The sequence below is a fragment of the Acanthopagrus latus genome, chromosome 8 (assembly GCF_904848185.1).
Source record: "Acanthopagrus latus isolate v.2019 chromosome 8, fAcaLat1.1, whole genome shotgun sequence".
In the NCBI taxonomy this organism is placed as follows: Eukaryota; Metazoa; Chordata; class Actinopteri; order Spariformes; family Sparidae; genus Acanthopagrus; species Acanthopagrus latus.
Genome location: NC_051046.1, coordinates 30084763 through 30103573, shown reverse-complemented (window position 1 = coordinate 30103573; position 18811 = coordinate 30084763). Strand labels below are relative to the sequence as shown.

The 18811-nt window shown below is 39.5% G+C and overlaps 1 protein-coding gene across 4 annotated transcripts in view; it reads left to right on the top strand.

Moving 5' to 3' along the window:
- Positions 1-18811, top strand: part of zfpm1 (zinc finger protein, FOG family member 1) — a 127707-nt gene that overhangs the window by 24043 nt on the left and 84853 nt on the right. The window contains exon 1 of one of the 4 annotated variants that reach the window (XM_037106412.1): positions 9421-9589. The exons of 2 other annotated variants lie outside the window; for them this stretch is intronic. In XM_037106412.1, the coding sequence (XP_036962307.1) occupies positions 9580-9589 (10 nt within the window). In that variant the 5' untranslated portion in view covers positions 9421-9579. Of the gene's footprint in view, positions 1-9420; positions 9590-17831; positions 17855-18811 lie in introns of those variants that run through there. One more of the 4 variants, XM_037106409.1, reaches the window with a different exon arrangement.

Genomic DNA, 18811 nt, shown 5'->3' with positions numbered 1-18811 from the left:
TACATATACATATACATATACATATATATATATATATATATATATATATATATATATATATATATATATATATATATATATATATATATATATATATATGTATGTGTATATATATGTGTATATATATATTATTTAGAAAATGTTTTTCATTTTTTTTTTAACAATTCAAGATCAAAACTTGAACTTTCAGTTTTGTTTTAAATTTTTTTTCAATCCAATTTTTTTTTCTTCAAGTTGACAAAACTTTTGGCCTTGATTTGGCTCCATAGACACTGGTATTATTTTAATTTCAATACTCATATAAGATGTAATTTTTCTAGTGTTTCATCAAATCACGCCTGAATGAATCTTACACTTTCACTTCACTATCCCCATCAAGTTTCTCATTTTAGTTTCTCTGATCGACAGTATAGTCCTCCTGACCACCACTCTAAAACCACAGTGAGGCATTTAAAAGTGAGGAGGAGGTAACCCTGGAGTCCAGCATTCATTATTCATCAACAGATAGCACTTCCACAACATGGCCCCTCAGAATGTAAGGGTCACAGAGGGAAAAAGCTGAGTGTGTTTGGGAGAGGATAATGTTAATATACCCTACCCACAGAAAGAGGCTCTTGGAAAAGGGACATCTATCGCTCTCATCCCTCTGCTTTTATTTCACTTTCAGCTCATCTTAAATTTCCATTATTCACCACAAAAAGCCAAGCCAAGCCTTTTCACAATGACTGTTTGACACTGATGGGCCCCTCCTCCTCCACACACACGCACACACACACACACACACACACACACACACACACACACACACACACACACACACACACACACACACACACACACACACACACACACCTCTCAGAGGACCATGTGGAGGACTATTATTAATCATGCTCCTATCATCTCCTCACATCTTTGGCGCTATTTGCTGTTTAATCACTAAAATAATATGAAGGGGAGGGCGGTGGTGCCGGGGTGGGGATGTCGGGTTGCTATGGTGACCAAATGGAAAAGGTCAGACGTAGTTTATCTTATCAGTGATAGGGAATGGTTACTAATTACAGATAGGTACTACCAGCGCTCGGTCCATTGGGCCCTGCCTTAAAACATTATCAGCAATCCACACCGTCCTGATATTAAAATTATCTCTTAAGTCATCCACACACACACACACACACACACACCTTGGTAAGGATAGGATTCATGAATCAAAACCCAAAGAAGACATCAAAGTAACCAGGGCAGTACCAGCAGACAGCCAGCAAGAAAGACAAGATACAATTCTGTCATGGCTGTCACCAAATAACCAGATACTGAGTCCACCACCATTTATAATTTATAGGACACAGTCATCATTAGACTGGATGATGAAGGCTCAAATTTATAGCTTGTAGCTGACCAGACCATTGTCCCCTGTTTCACAGTGCAAGAGAGCATAAGGGTACATTCACACGAAATCAAGTGGTGCAGCAAACCCTGAAGGCTTGTGCAGCGGTGTGGGGGTGTCAGTCTGTGGTCCATGTATGTGACGTGTTGTAAACCCTCGCTGATCAGTTTGCCGTTGCTATATTGCTATGCTACTTGCATACTGATCCTACTAGTGATCGTTTGTCCTCATCAACGGATTCAATATAACAATTGACAACCAGGATATAAGGCAGATCATTACTGTGTGTTTTAAACTGGAGCATAGAACCAAACCAAGAGATCACAAGTGAAACATTGCACTAGGCAGGGAGTGTCTGTTTCGTTCCCTCCTGACCATTTAGTCATGCTAAATAACATGCCCCGCTACTGACCTGTTCTGCTCTGCCTCTGATCTGCTGTCATAACTCTACCACAGTAGGTTAGGCATGCCAGTCCAGCAGTGATCCTGTTTTAAAGTGGTGCACGATGCCAAACTTAGTGAACGCACATGACACGTGACAGGTGCAGTCCACTGTGGTTTCAGTCATTCATGCTGCAAGTTTGGTTGCCAGTGTATTAGTGTTGCACCGATACCATTTTTTGGGCCCCAATCCGATATCGATACCTGACCGTGCAGTATCGGCCGATGCCGATACCATACCAATACCGATACCATTTATATGAAGAGCTGCATACTACTTGGATGTAAAGTCATTGCCATCATGGCTTTGTAAGGCTGCTGCTGCTTACCTTTGCTTACCCTGCTGGCATTGTCCCGAAGAATGGTATGGACCTTCAATAACAACAACAATAATAAAAAGAATAAGAATAATATTAATATTAATAATAAAAATTGAACTATAATAATAATTGACCACAGCATCCTCCTGCCTCTGTATCAGTCACCCTCTCTCACCATCATTATTCAACTCCATCATCATAGCAACGCACAAATGCAAGCAGCACATCTCTCTCTCTCTCTCTCTCTCTCTCTCTCTCTCTCTCTCACTCTCTCTCTCTCTCACACACACACACACACACACACACACACACACACACACCTTTAACTCTAGGGCATTTTTGAAACAGGTCTCAAATGGCATTTCTTAAAAGACAAGTGAAAAATCTAGAGAAAATAGCAACGTCTAGACAAGTAAACGGAAAACGGAACCCCACGCTTTCAACAAAGGAAAGGGGCAGGTTACAGAGAACAGTCATTTCGGTGATTTTTTCCGACATCTGTCTTGCTGCTTCACTCTTCTCGCCCCACTGCTCCTTGCTACGAAATGAACTGACCAGAGTTTGTTGCTGCTGTACACCCCGCTCTCGCTTGCTAGCAGTTGCTGCAGCCTCAAACTCTTTGTATTCGTTCACATGTTTCGTCTTCAAATGTTTTATTAGGTTCGTTGTATTGAAACTGGTCTGTTTAACTCCACCTTTCGAAACTTTCATGCTGCAAGTCTTGCATATAGCTATTGTACTCTACACCGTATCTATGCTGAAGTATTTCCACACCACCGACATTTTCTTCTGGTTTGTTTTTCCTCCGCAAGAAAAAGCTGCCCCGGCATTGGTTAAGAGTGGCTATTGGCCCGCTCTCATTGGTCTGGAGCAGGTCAATAACGATAGCTGATTGGCGTGCTTGGCAGGCATGCACAGTGATCGCGTGTGATAACACAACACAGAGCGTGATGAGCATAGCCGTTCTACAAGTAAAAGTTAGTGTCGGGAGAGAGAAGGCTGCCTTCTGTCACACCAGCATCGGTAAATGGTATCGGCGCCCTAATTGTTGGTACTCGTCGATGCCGATACCACCATTTTAGTGCCAATCGGGGCCCTGTCCGATACTGGTATCGGTATCGGTGCAACACTACAGTGTATGTGATTGGCCACAGGCTGCATTTCTCCAAAAGTAGAGTCAGGTTCAACTGTTTTACCGCAGCCTGCCTGCTTGCAGGGCCCCAGCAACCAGCATTGCTGCAGCCAAAAACAGACTGCCCTCATTAAAATGAATGGGAGGGCCTGCGCTTTGCTGCACCGCCTGATCCAATTTGAATCCAGCCTGAAGAGACGTTTTGCCCTCATGGTGCATTCAAATTTGCTGTGACACTGAGGTTTCAAAGTCAGTTTCACTGTCATTATATTACACTGAATAACCTATATAGCCACAAATAGATAAATTGACCTGCTGTCATTCATCTTGCAAACAGGTGTGTTTAAATAATGAAAATAAAAACGTTTTAAAAATGAGTTGATTCTTTATTTGACTTGTTTCAAAACAAATTCATGCTTTAGCCAGATGATTGATCTTTAGGACACACATATGACTCATAAAATGATTAAGAAAAACATTTAGAATAATAATAGATAAATGGTAGGTTTTGAAAACAAGTTTCAGCCCTAGTGATTGTCAAATTCCCTGTCTCTACAAGTGACTTTTCAAAACATAAAGAAACACACCGATATGCACGGTTATAGAAAGTATAACACTTCAGAAAATTAGTGGCCTCAATGTCATGTGTTGTGATTTGTATTTCAGTGCATATTTAGGCACACTGACTCCAAATTGGATGCTTGTGAAAGTTGTAATAAACACCTGCTTGAACAGAAACAGCCTTTTTTAGTAGCCAGCATGTCATTATAATTTTAGCAAATAACCCTCTCCCCTGAATAATTGCTCGGGTCCAAAGATTGTTTACATGGCAGGTGATAAATTGAAGCTTGCGGAAGTCATATAAAATCCCCTCTGCATGCTGCTGACAGTTATTTGATGTAGTAAATGGGGAACCCATACATTAGTATGCGTATGTAACATATTCAAGTAAAAGACCTTCTGTGCACTGGTGCTGGTTTCTTCAGTACCCTTTCACTGCTTATTGTAATAATTGTTAAGCTGCCATGTTCAGGTACGTTTAAAGTTCCTAGTTTATATGATTTATTTTTGTGTTTGAATTGACATAAATATGAAGCATTGGTAGCGGAAAAAACAAACAAAAAGCTAAAGTTATGACATTGTGTTATTTTTATTTCTAAGCTTTACAAACAAGTGTGTGACAGCACAAAATAACATAACATTAGTTTTTAAATTATAAGAAGGCGTCTTCCTGGTTAACACACCTTACTTGCAGGCATGTTAATTGACCTAGATAGAAATTATCCATAGCACAAATTCATATAATGTTAGTCTAGAGAAAACTCAGCCATCAACTCCTTCTTTTTTCCTGTCTCCTGTTCATTTCCCTCCCTCCTCTTCTAAATGAATACAGCGGCAGAGGTGCACCTAATGACCATACCTTTGGCTAGACTACTGGAAATGTGTGTGGACTTGGTATGATTATAATTTGTTTTTATACACTTTGTAAGGTCCTCAACTAACTATAATTTTCATTATCAACTATTTTGTCTGTTTTTGTTTTTTAAGAAAATGTGTCATATATGGACATAATTTTAGTTTAAAGCTAAAGTGTTCCGCAGGAGAGTATGAAGAAGTTGAACCGGCTGGAGGGAATGGCTACCGTAGCGAAGTTTACAGCCTCAGATAGTTATTCAGTAAACACAAAGATGCAGAAGCTCCAGATAAAACGACTTTATCATCTCAAGCAACTGTTCCTGAAAAGGAACATCTGTGACAGAGAAAAGAAGCAACATGAAAAAAAAGATAAATAAGAATTCATTTTGCCTGGGCTTTCAACGCTGGAGACAGCTGTGGGTGAGTAAAAGCTGAACTTGCAAGATTTTGGGTAAGTGTAGTATTGCTTACACTGGGCTAAGTAAGCTGTTATGTAAACTCGTAGACAAACACCACACGTGAAGATCATAAGATTGAAGTTTAATTTTGACCAGCTGTCGGAGGTTTGGTCACTTTTTGCGTATTGTTGTTCTGCTGTAAGTTATTAGCTGCCTTCATTTATAACATATGAATGTACAAATACCATTACCCTTATAATGTTTATTATGCATGTCTTACAACAATGACACTGTTAGATACTGTGAACAGCGACTATATCATGGAATTCTTGCTCTAGGAATGAACAAGGAGCAACTCTTACTTCTACGCCAATGAAGAAATGACCAGGCCTGCAGAGATGGAATATCCTGCTGAATTAGGCATGAGACTGAGTGGCAGTGACAAGTAAGTCTAAGGTGACTGAAGATCTCAGTGCTGTACTGTGAAATAATAAATACATCCCATCTGTTATATCAAAATTAAAGAATATACTGATCATATCTGCCACAGAGGGCTTTACAAAAACACTGCAGTGTTTATACTGTATATATCTGAGCCTGGTCACATAACTGTCCTCACTATGAGTGCAAATGTGTTTTAACTAAACTAACTGCCCTTCCACATCTTTGTCTTTTTAGGACCAAAATTCAAGTCCAGCCACCCCCAGTGATTACCACCCAGCCCTTTATTCTCATCTGCAGCTGGACTAACCAACAAGCCACCAAGTGGACATCTGTCTCTGTACATGCAATGACACATTCTCTATACTGTTAACTTTCGTATTACATGATGGAGAGGATTGCACAACACTTCATGAGTCTATGACATACATAGTTGCTATAGTAATTGTTGTAGTGTTTCCTTACAATTGTATTGTAATTTTTGTGTTCTATATTTATGTTATTTGACTATTGCAGTCATTAGCCTTCCTTTGTTTATGCATCAAACACCAGAGCAAATTTCTTCCTCTAAAAAAGGAGTGGCATTTTGGTGTTCACTATACACTGATTTTTTTGTACATTTTGTAAGCTTTGTAATAAAGGGCAAAACATTAAAGGCTTTTTGTGTTACATTTACTAAAATAAAACATTCCAAGGGTTTTGTGCCAGCTTTACTCAAATGTGGGTTACACTGGTTGTTCAGTATGCCTGCTGACAAAGACCTGTGTTTGTTACAAGAATAGAATGAGCTAAGAATCTCAGAAATGGGTGTCAATATATACCTCCAAGAGTTTTATTTACCAGTTACTGTGTAATGAAACTGAGGAGGGGTGACTATATGGGTAAATGAATACATCCATAGTAGTAATTATTTTGGTCCTCACTATTTTAACAACTTGCAACAATTAATTTGCAAAGAAACAAATATATAAAATAGATAATAAAAAGGGTATGTGCTAAACAAGTGAAAAGTGGGGAATGCTGCCCCTATTCATTTGAAGCAGCTAGCTGGAAATGACAAATGGGTCCTCTTTTAAGGAGACACTGATCCGCATTTTTCATCATGTTGTCAAATCAACAAAATGATTTTACATTAAAAGTAATAATCTTTTATCTAAACAAATAAATAAATAAATAAATAAAAATAGTGAGAATTCAGTTAAAATGTTCAATTTGCCTAATTGGCAACAATTTTTTCAACATGGCATCTCTCAACATTCTCCAACTCATTATTTGTTTTGTTATCAGGGAATGATGCATGTGTCTTGAAAAAAATAAATAATAAATCTGGCATGTGTTGGTTGAGAGAGTAAAAGGGGACAAACTGACATCCAGAATCCGTCCATGTATCTGGATCCACCGTAAAAGTTAATGGGATCTTTTGTGGTATTCAGTATTGTTTGTGTAATCCTGCTGACAAACCAACCAACAAATGGACACAGGTGAAAACAAAACCTCCTTGGCAGGTGTAAAAATAGACTGGCAGATCAACTGATAATGAGTATAACTGTTGAAGCCCATGGTGTAATGCAAACCAAACATATGCAGGAATTTTGAAAACAAAACAAACAACAACACTTTGAGATAAATATGATGGACTGTTTTTAATATCTAGACATCAAGCCAAATTGAATTGTGTACACTGGCCTATTTTTTTAAGTTGTGTTGTCTTTATTACAGATCAGTTGAAAACTGGATGTCAGCTCTAATAGATTCTTTAAACATGAATGTGACAATTTCAGTTCTGATGTGTGCGTGTGTATTTGCATGTGTGCTTTTATGAGTGAGGAAGAGAGTATTTCTCTGTGTCCTGCCTGCCTGTGTCGAGTTTGTGTGTGTGATCTTGTCTCTGCACCCTTCCATTTATCATCTTTGACATTTGGCTGTACTCCCCCTCTATCTGACCATCATCTGAGGAAAGCACATTTTTCCCATCAGAAATCCCGTTGTGACTTTTTGCGTTGGAGGAGGGGGTGCAGATACTTCCTTTGGTGAGTCTGAAAGATACATAGATGTGAAAGAACACATCTTTTCTTGGCCTGGCTCCTTCTGTGCTTGCGTGTGTGTGTGTGTGTGTGTGTGTGTGTGCGCAGATTTTCTTCTCCATCACTGTGTTAAAGCAATTGTGTATTTCTTGGCTTGCACTCTTGTGCATGTGTGTGTTTGATCAGTAGAGTAGTTATGGATATGTCTTCGGAATGTACACACACACACACACACACACACACACACACACACACGCGCACACACACACACACACACACACAGACATACACTCTTAACATGGATGTTATCTGGGCAGTGAGGGCTCCAGTGATGCCCTGCCTCTTGAAAATACCCCCTTTCTTTGCTGCTGCCAGCCATGCAGTGGGTTATATTTAACCAGCTATCTCCTTTACATCCCCTCTCCATGCTCCACAGGGCTATCGCACCAACACTGCTGCCACCATCTCACTTTATTTTTATTTTTATTTTAAGCCTTGTGACAGGAGGTGGAGATAGCAGATGCAAAGGCAAGTTGTGAGTGGCATCCCCCCCTTCTCTATTTCTGCTCTTTCTCGAACAAAAAGACTGCCCCTCTTTTTATTCCATCTCTCTTTTCCCTTGTTTTTTTTCTTTGCTTTGATTGTCTGGTTTTTTTTTTTTATCTTTATCAATTCTCTTGCCTTTTACCCCCTCCCCGTGTTATTTGTCTTTAGGGTTGACAGGGTTTCTGAGACACTTCCTCATCTTGGCAGGGGGAAAGGCATATGTACAGTAGGCAGCTTGAGATCCCACAGATGAATATCACTGGGGTTTTGTCATGTGGAAGCATGGAATATTGCATTTTTTATTTTTTTTGCTTGATCAGTGCTTATTTACATATCCATCTTATGTAACACTTGACTGCAAGTGTAATGTGTGCATTCAAAACACGTGTGAACCAATTAGAAAACTGGATGATAGGTAAGTTAGGAAATACCATTGCTGGTAACCATTTATTATTAGAGCAACATTGATGAATCAGCTGGGTTGATATATCATTCATTGGCTGTGTTCGGCTGCTTCATGTGCAGATAGATACACAATGTCCAATGGAAAGAATGAGACACACAGCATGGCTTAACTGTTGCATTAACCTTGCAAGCTAATGACTATTAATGATGAAAATAAAGCAAAACTGGAACTTTTATCTAAGTTAAACCTGTGCCATGCCCTCAAAATATCAGAAAATGACACCTTTCATTCTGTATTTATACAAATGAAATACGAATAACTGATTATGCACTATGAGTTTTGTGTGTGACAAAAATGCTCTTTAAATATGTAGAATTTCTAAATATTATTCATTATTTTTCATAACAACATTTTCATGTTGGAAGTGAGTCAATTAAGGGAACTTGAAATTCTAGTGCTGTGGAGGCCCTGAGAGGCTAGTGAGAAAACACAAGAAAAGATTTAAGTCAAACATGGGAGAGAAACCAATTTAGATCAGACTTAGGAAATGGATCTCCAGATTTCTTCTCAGGACTTCTGTATAGTATCATTTTGCATCTTGAAATTGCCAGTTTCAGTTTTTTCTCTCCATGTGAACAAGTTTGAGCGGCCCTAATTTAGACAGTACCAGGTCACTTCACATAATAGTTGGAAGTCTTGGCATGGTATGATTTCTGATACTGATATGACTGATACTGACTGAGGCAAATGCCATTAACCCTCTTCCAGCCTCTCTGTGCATAACACACACACACACACACGCACGCACACACGCACGCACCATCCCCCAGGACAGTTCTTGTTGCGTTCTCAGTCATGTTTTTTCCTCTGTTTGCTAGAGCTGTTTTCTCTCTCTCCCTCAGTGTGTTTAGTCTGAGAGCAGCAGAGGTGTGTGTGTGTGTGTGTGTGTGTGTGTGTGTGTGTGTGTGTGTTGGCTCCTTCTGTAGCTGCACAGTTGAGGTTTCAGGGTTGCCACTTGGATAAAAAGCAAGAACGAAGGCCGTGGTTCTTGAGGGTGTGAGCAGGAGGAGGATGAGGAAAGGTGAGTACAAGCAAGAGATACTAGGCAGAGAAAGGAAGAAAGAGAGAGGGAAAGGAAAGGAAAGGAAAGGAAAGGAAAGGAAAGGAAAGGAAAGGAAAGGAAAGGAAAGAGAGAAGCCAGGTTGTAAGAATATGAAAAGGTGGAAACTCAGTAACTCATAATGAGACACAAGATACCTCTGTAAAAGTTGTTATTTTTTAGCAACAAATGATGTACACATTTTCATGATGTAAACCAATCAGAAAGCCTCGCTTTGGATGATTGTTGTCTTTTAAATTTCAACACTTCATCAATTGAAGATTTTTGTTTCTCTACCATTAACAACAGCTTATTAATGGCCACTCCATTGCATTGACACGAACACAGAACTGGTTCATGTCAAGATTTGGCATTTTAGGGTGTTCTCCGGAGGACCGCAGCAGAGGGGCTCTTTCTCTTTTTCCCCCTGCATATAATCTCTCATCTCCCCCTGTCATTATTCAAGATTGGGATCAAGAAGAAGGGATGCATTCAGGAACGCACTGTATATCATGCACACACATGCAGCATGAAATGGACAGCTGGAGAGACTGAAACGGGGGAAGCTTTTGTAGCAATATCCATTTTAATCTAACAATTATGTGGCCCCATAGAAAAGCCATCGTTTGTGTACTATTTTGAGACAAGCCTTGATAGTTTTACATTTTTGAATAAGCTGTGTGAAATTATTTTACTGTTAGCAGCCAAGCTCAGCTAACAAATAAGACTAGTGATATTTACAATGGTGAAACCAATGCCAAGTGGAAGTAATCATAAGAGTAAAGTAAAATAAAATAGTGGCACCTGGGTTGTTAAATATGAATCTGGCCATGACAATAATACAAGAGCAAAGTGTCTGTAGTACACCTTGTGAATGAATCCCATCAATAGATTTCACAGCCAAAACCATGATGGAGACAAGAATGACCGTCTTTTTGTGTGTGTTTATGTGTATGTGTTTTTGTGAGTGTGTAACAATTCTCACCATTTTACTCAAGGCCAAGTCTCTATATCAGCATAGTCGAGATATGGAAAGAAACACTGTCTGTGATCTGTTTAAGAATGGAGTGATGATGGTTCGACTTCAAGTACTGTATGACCTTGTGTTTCTGAGAATGTGTCTACAGAAGCCAGTTTTTCAGGACATCTCTTCAACCAATTTCTGAAACCCTTTGACAATTTAAACTTTAAAAATGTTAATCTAATAATGCTGATCATTTTGTGTGTGTGTTCGTGGATGTGCGTGCATGCGTGTGTGTGTACGTGTCAACCTTGTATCCACGCTTCACGTTTGGCCTTGCATGGCTGTTGGTTTTTGAAGGGGGATGGCGGATAGTATGGGTTGTAGATAGGAAGGGATTCAATAAGTAGTTGAATCAACCCCCCCTCCCCCTGTGGATCGTAGGACGGTGGGAAAGTTCAAATCTGCTGCTATTTTCTATCTTTTATCAGTTGGGCTTATCGGCTGGCTTTCTCGTCTGCATGCCTGACTTCAATAGTCCAGGGTCTCAGCTCAGGCTGCATGGTAACTGCTCTCTGTATCCCTCCCTCCAAAGTCCTCCCCTCTATTCTTCTCCTCTGCTTTTTACAACACCACCTGTTCTTATCCCATTTTCTTTTCTACATTTTATCATTACCAGTCTGATGAAAAGACAAAGACAACATAATTTTATTGGCTGTTATATAAGCTGTTAGGTCAAGCAGATACAGGTACATTTAAACTGTGGATCATACAATCAGATTAGCGGCTGCAAATCCTTTAGAGGTCATACCATGTGTGACATTATTTGTATTTATGGCCTTGAATCATAATTTCTTGGTCATGGGGTCGCTCAACCCCTGTCTTGCATCTCAAGTTGCTTATCAGAAAGTAACCAATGACCTGCATATGGAAGAAAAAGGCCTGGATATCCAATATCCCGATATCCACTGGCTAAACCTGAAGCACCGAACATTGGTTGTTGCTCCAAGTGGCTAAATCATTGTCGGATGATAACCAATGGTTTCAGAGATTGGACTAACAAGAAATAACCTCTAATCAAATTTGAATTAGATTGAATCAAATCAAATGTATAAAATTACAATCACATTGCCTCAGTGGGCTCCAAAATCTGTAAAGTGAACAACATCCTCACAAATTAAATTTACAGAATATTTGATACAAGTAATTAATATAAAATATATATGCCGAGTCACACAACCTCCTCTCCACCACGCATGAAACAAAATTAGCAATAAAAACATCATGAGAAGGCATCAAATTTTACATAAGTGCAGATATAAGGAGATAGAGTAGAGCAATGATCTGGCAGAGCCCAGGTTATGATGATGTCCTGTGAGGCAGCAGACTCATTAGCTGTTTTTATACAGGGCAGCAAGCCAGCAATTTAGCCATCCTTTTTGCGGCTAGGTCCACGAATTTAGACAGAAGGCAGCAAATTGGGGGTCTGTTTTGGTCCTCCAGTTTGCCGCCTCAGAGGGTACTTATTTCTGCCTCTATTGCTATCTAAATCCGAGGTGTCAATGTGCCGGCAATTGCGTGAGGGCGGAGGTGTTGATGACGCGCACTGTTGTGCAGCGGGGGAGTTTTAAAACTAGGAAAGAGCTAATCACAGCAGTCAGACCATCACTTCATCCACAGACATCAAGATTAGCAACTGGACAGCTGCTGAGATCTGGGAGATGCTAGCTTCTCCTTGGTCTCTAGTCTGTAGCTGTTTGTTTATGTCCGCTTGTTGATGTAGCAGCAAGCTATGGACGGTCGCTACTTTCAAATCAAATCCCCCCACTAAGAACCCAGTTCTAAACTCCAATGGGGTGCGATGTAAAGCTCTTATTTTTAAGAAAAATTTGTTGTCACTGCTCACTGCCCAACTTCGTGCTTTATGTCACATCACATGTTTACGCCTACCCCAGTGGCGACTTTTGGAAAAGGAGGAATATTACGCCTCCCTCTTAGAAAGACGGGGCGGCACCCACTTGTAGCAAATGTGCCGCCTTTTCTATCTCAAAAGGGATATTGAGACTGAGACCAACCCACTGAAATAGGGAGAAGTAGCTAGCAATTGAATTCAAGTACTAATTAAAAGTTAAGTCAAATAAGTAAGTTGAAATGAATTGGGAGCCAATGGAGTGAGCCAAGGGTTTGTGTAATATGATCACATTTTCTTGTTCATGTCAAGACTCAAGCTGCGGCATTCTGAAAATAAGGCATTGCAGTACTCTAGTCTTGATTAAACAAAGGCAATAATCAGGATCTCTGCATCAGCCATCATGCGGTGGGTAAAGATTTTTGACAATGGAACTTTGAGAAATATCACAGTTGTCAAGAGTTACTGTCACCTGACCAAATTGATGTCTCTGTCGAGTGATCAACATCTCGTCTATTTTTTGTACACAGTCTCCATGTAATGATGGACTGCAGACTCTATGCACTTCATATTAGAGTGAGGGATGAGCAACATGATAAGTACTGTATAACAGTCATTTGGCAAATAACATGTATTTGATGTTGAAGATTGCCCGGTGAAGGTTATACAGATGTACTTTTTTCAGTTTCAAATGAAGTTTTACCATTTCATTCACCACCATACCACTAGGGATGTAACAGTTACCGGCGTCATGGTAAACCAAATCCTGACGGTGAAGGTTACGGTTTAAGTTTTAATTACCATGGTAACTGCTGCGGTCGAAAACCACAGTGTGGAAAACTCGCAAAATACTTTCTCCAAGTCTCACTACGCAGACGGATGGCGGACGGAGGACGTGATAGTAGTGGCCCTCACAACATTTTTCCGCCTTCAAAGAAACCAAATCTGAAGTCTGAGCATATTTTGATTTTTATGAGAATGCTCAGGGACAGCTGGTCAGGATGGCAGCCCTATCTGCAACAGCTGCAAGAAGAAAGTTGTTGCGAGGGGCGGCAACATATCCAATTACGCAACCATCACACTCAAATGCAAGGTAAGCTAACCATAAACGTATTTACGTACTATGTCGAGTTCTCTCTGTCTACTCTGCTGTTGTCACTAATGTAAACTGACGAGATAGTGGTATAACTGAACAAAGTTGATCTTTGATTTGGCACCGTATCTCAACCGCTTAGTAATTGTAGATTTCACTTTTTTAGTTGACCTAATAATTCCCCAAATATTTATGCAAAACTGCAGTAAGAAGGATTTGAGACAAACACGTACTGGGTGGACTGAGTTAGTGAATGCAAACTGACTGACTTTCATCTCAGCTCTGTTCACCAGAGCAGCGTCTACCTGTGGCTCAGCAGGCATTTGACCAATCAGATTGACCGAGTCCTCTGACAACAGACGAGCAGGCAGACAGAGAAAGACAGCCAATATATGTTAGTCATATCAGAAATTATTTGTAGAATAGACTATATATAAAGAATAATATACAATGGTGAATATAACATGCGTCGAGATAGAGATAAGAGCCAAAATAGAGTATTCTCAATTAATTTAACAATAATCCTATTTGATTTGTTCTAAAAACAAATCTGGTGGCTGCACCCTTAGTATTAAGTAACAATTACAGTGATAATTAACAATGACATTTTCTATTCATTTTTTTCACAGAGAGGGTCTGCTGGCCAATCGAATGCTGCTGCCACTACATCTCATTCTATCTCTATAACACAGACATTAAAGGACATGTTTCAAAAACAGGCTGCCTCATCACAAAAAGCCAATTACCTATTTAGCACAGTTTTGATACATTGTTTTGTACTCGTTTAATGTTGATTTTACAGTGTTTTGTTAAGGTTTTGGATTTGGACTATTTTGATGTATAATAAATCTATTTAAATATAAATCTTGGTGAAATTATTTCAGTTTATCAGTGTATCAGTGTTTTTTTTCAACATTTTGAAGACATTTTAAAAATTCCGTGGTGTACCGATAGCCATGACAATTTTGGTCACTATTACCGCAGTGTAAAATTTTCACTCTTACATCCCTACATACCACTGAATTGTCTCATATATTTCTTGCATACTGTGCAGAGTGAAGAAACCTGGTGATGTGTTGGATCAAGTCTTTCCTCTGGTATTCTATTTCACAACCGTTTCTTCTCTGGCAGCACTTCAGACGCACTCAGTCCAACAGACTGTCTTTCATGTTCCTCAAGGACGCCTCACTCCCACATACATCACAGAGGAACAGCAGTCTACAGTTTGAATACAGTGAAAATGAGTGGCGTGTTCCTCTGAAAATCTAATGAAAAGTGAACATGTGTGTATTATGATAAGAACAGAGGGGAATGACTCATACTCTTTAAGGGAAAACTAACAACTTTCATGTCTGGGATGTAAATCTGTAAAACTATTATTTTTTCAATTTCCCATGTAATGTTATACCAAATGTTTGTAGTGTGCTTAGTCAAATGCAGTGTAGTTACCGTTTGTCAAGAAGACCTTGTTTGTGAAACATAAAATGTAAAGGTAGCTTCAGGAGAGCTTTTGGCAAGACCGTGCTGGAAAAACCTCTAGGATGGCAGATAGAACTAAGACCCCGTCAGACCCTCTCTCTTTCTTTAAATAATGCTTTTAAAGAAATGAATAAAGGTATCAAAAGCATTAAATCTTGAGAAGACTAATTCAAACCAGGGCCGCTGTGGTTCATGGTTGCTCTATCCTTACCCAGGGCATTATTCTGATTTTTTTTTATGGAACACAAACAACCCTCAAACAATAAAACTACCACTACAAAAGATCAATCCACCTGTATTAGTACCGGGAATGAGGTTCTGATGGCTGTTTTTTATACAAACCAACTGCACGCAAAAAGACACATAAGTTACACGGTATAGTCTCTATGCCTGACTCAAACTGTTAACTCATGAGCTTATGTAACAACCAATCACAGCAGAGTACAGAGGAGGCTGTCCATCCCCTGTCCCTCTGGCCCATCGATTCTAGCATCAACCTAGAATGGGTTTCATTGTACATTTCCAGCAGGGAATTGTCTGCAAACCTAAATTGTTGTATTGAGTACTTTATACAACTGACAGGTCTCATTTATCAGATCATTATTATTATTATTTCAAAGCATGTATTCTAAAAGAACAAAATGCTCTATAAAAGCCAAATTATGTTTGAAGTTTTTCAATGTGCTTTACTTAGGGCTTGCAATTAACCCCTTCGCACCCACCTTTGTTGGTAATTTTCGCCTAATTAGCATACCCAAATGGAAAAGCTTATAACACAACAACTACAAGTCCCAGATGGATGTATGATACTTCACTTGAAAGCTGAGAACCTCTAGTTTCTGACAATGTGCTTACCCAGCATGTACCATACACACAACCTAAATGACATCAGTTCAAACATGGCTCTAAAACATTTTTTTTTCTTCGAAAAAAATAGGTCATTTTTGAATAACAATAACTCAGATGTGCTTTAGGTAAGGCATATGGCAATATACCACATACCTTCTACATCTTGTCAACTACACCTGGATGAAATTTTAGACTTCTAGGCCTAACCTTATGGGAGTTATGGAGTTTTTAGTTTGTGGTGTCACTGGCGTCCACAAACCTCTCCAAAACGTCTCCAAATGGCCAAATTGTGCCAAATGCTTTTTCTCACTTCTGTGACACTGGAAACATTACTGAAGCATTTTGGTGACTATAAAGCCTTCCTCCATGATTCAAAACATAATTTTTTCACACATTCATTTGATGGGTGGTTGGAGGGGTTTCCACACACTTCTAGGTGGCCATATTGAGATATTGTCATGCGACAAGACACTACAGAATAGTAACCATTATACAAAAATGACATACTGAAGTGAATTTCAAACAAGGCTTTTATTATCTTTCAATATACTAATACTGTATGTACGCAGCGGGGGAGGTAGCACTGGTGGATGCAGAGGAGGATCGTTGGCACTTCAGCAGGAGAGGGGGTTGGGCGTCTGACTGCCTCACTTTCAGGCTCCCAATCCACGTCACTGTCTTCAGACTGTGTTCTACAAAACACAATGCAATGCACAAATGTTACCAAATATAATGAAAAATGAAAAAATATATAAATGCAATTCAATAGGGTGCTATTTACATAGGAAATAAATAAACACAGATATATGATATTACATATTACACAAAAACATCAGGAAAGTAACCGTACATAAACAGAATAATTGAATTGGGGGAATATTCCCAGTGTCCGGTCAGTGAAAAAGATCTAATTCAATTTGTTTACAAGCTTGATAAAAAAAAAATCTAAATAAAAAGGAATTAGAGGCTCAAAGAGAATTACATCATAGAACAGAATTACAAGGATTACCTAGCTTTGGTTGAGTAGTTGAGGCTAGCTTGGCTAATTAGCCCCTGGGGCCCTAAACATTTAGCGTCATTTATGAAATGCTAATGTATACTGGACTGTTCACTGTAAGCATAAGAACCCCTTCCCACTAACTTTCATTGAAATTTCACTCATGGCTAAATAAATCAATCATCATCATCTATGATAACGGTACTCACCGATCTAAGATGTCGTCGAGGCCCTTAGCAAACATTTCCTCTCTCTCAGAGTCCTACTCACTGTCTTCAGTTGCATCAGATGATGCCATGATCCATTCCAGGTCTTCTTCTCGGACATATTTAGTGTTTTTTGTGGATTTCGCCATTGTAAACTGTGAAAACTGCCGTCCATTAAAATTTAAATGTCCGCTGCGAGTGCGTCTGCTGCGCAAAGTTAGCCCGCTAGCTGCCAGACGCAGCGATATTCCTCGGCTTGTACAAAATGGACCTGGGCACGCCTACCATCGTTGGAAAGGTAAAATAATTGGCTAGAAGCCTGAGTGATTGACATGTTGATAGCCAAAACGCTATCCCTGTACTAAGGCGGCAAAAAACAGTAAACAAAGCCGATTGGCCCTTTAAACAAGGAGCGCTCCATGTACTTCACGGGCTGTGCTGGGGTGAAAACTGAACGGAAAAAGAGGGGGACACTTTTGTTTTGTAGCCAGCAAAGTGATGAAAACAAGCACACCCAACAACACAATACAGGAACTAGAGAAAATAAACATACGGCCGGCGAAGTCTGGATTTTATTTGACAAACAAAGTCGGTAGACGGTAAACAAATGGATTTTACAGGACGATATTCACAACCTGGAATAATTTTATGAAAAACCATTTTGATGCTTTTGATCAGTGGATTCTTACGGACAACTGGAATATAAATAATTGAGGATCGGACACATATTACGGCTTTATGGCCGCGTCAAAGGTAGGGAGTCGCCGTGCGTTTCTTGTATCTCACGTTTACCATGCTGGTAAATATAAATGATTTATGGTTTAGTGCTCATGATTTCTGCAAAATCAACTGGATGAATGAATTGCTGAGATTCTACCCTTTCCAACGACGTATAGTATGTCCGTAATGATGAAAGTTGACGCGAGATACGTCACTGCGCAGTGTAGAAAACAGTCAGTTATCTGCAATCACCCGCCGGCGGGCGGGTGGGTGCGTAGAGGTTTTAATCGTATGATTGTCGATTGTAACTTGTGATTAAGGTGAAACTCTCACCAAAAAGCAATCTAGGCTTTATTTGTGAATGTATATGAGTAAAACCTTTGTGTAAAAGCATAATTACGATGAAAGAGGCACAGATTTGCTGTCATGTTATACAAAAAGTGTCAATCCCCGAGTGTGACCTAACAGGAAGGAGAGTAATGGTTGCCCGCTCCTCAAGCCTTAGTGTTAGGTCGCACTTGGGGATCAACACTTTTTGTCTGCCATGACGGTGGCATGCCGAAGATACAGTTGCTAACGTGAATTGTTCTAAAACATTCTTTTTAGCAAACTCTGTGTGTACACAAACAATGTTCTCAATGCTCGTGTTCATGTGTAGAGACCCTGGTGATACTATGAGCAAAGTTTCATGTTGTGTCGAGGCTTCTCAGTGTTTTGAAAATAGTGGTTTTGATGCTAGCGTAAGAGTGCCCCAGCATTCCATTGAAAATTAGTTTGCCTGCAAACGAAACTATGGTAAATCTTAAAAGTGCCTCTTTAGTCGTAATTATGCTTTTATAAGAAGGTTTGACTCCTACAAATTCACAAATAAATCCTAGGTTGCTCTAAGCCTAGGTGAGAGTTTCACTTTAATCACTCTTTTTCTATCTGTTCTAAATATACCTTAGATATATTTGAATATATTTTAAAACGCTTTTAACACTCTTATCA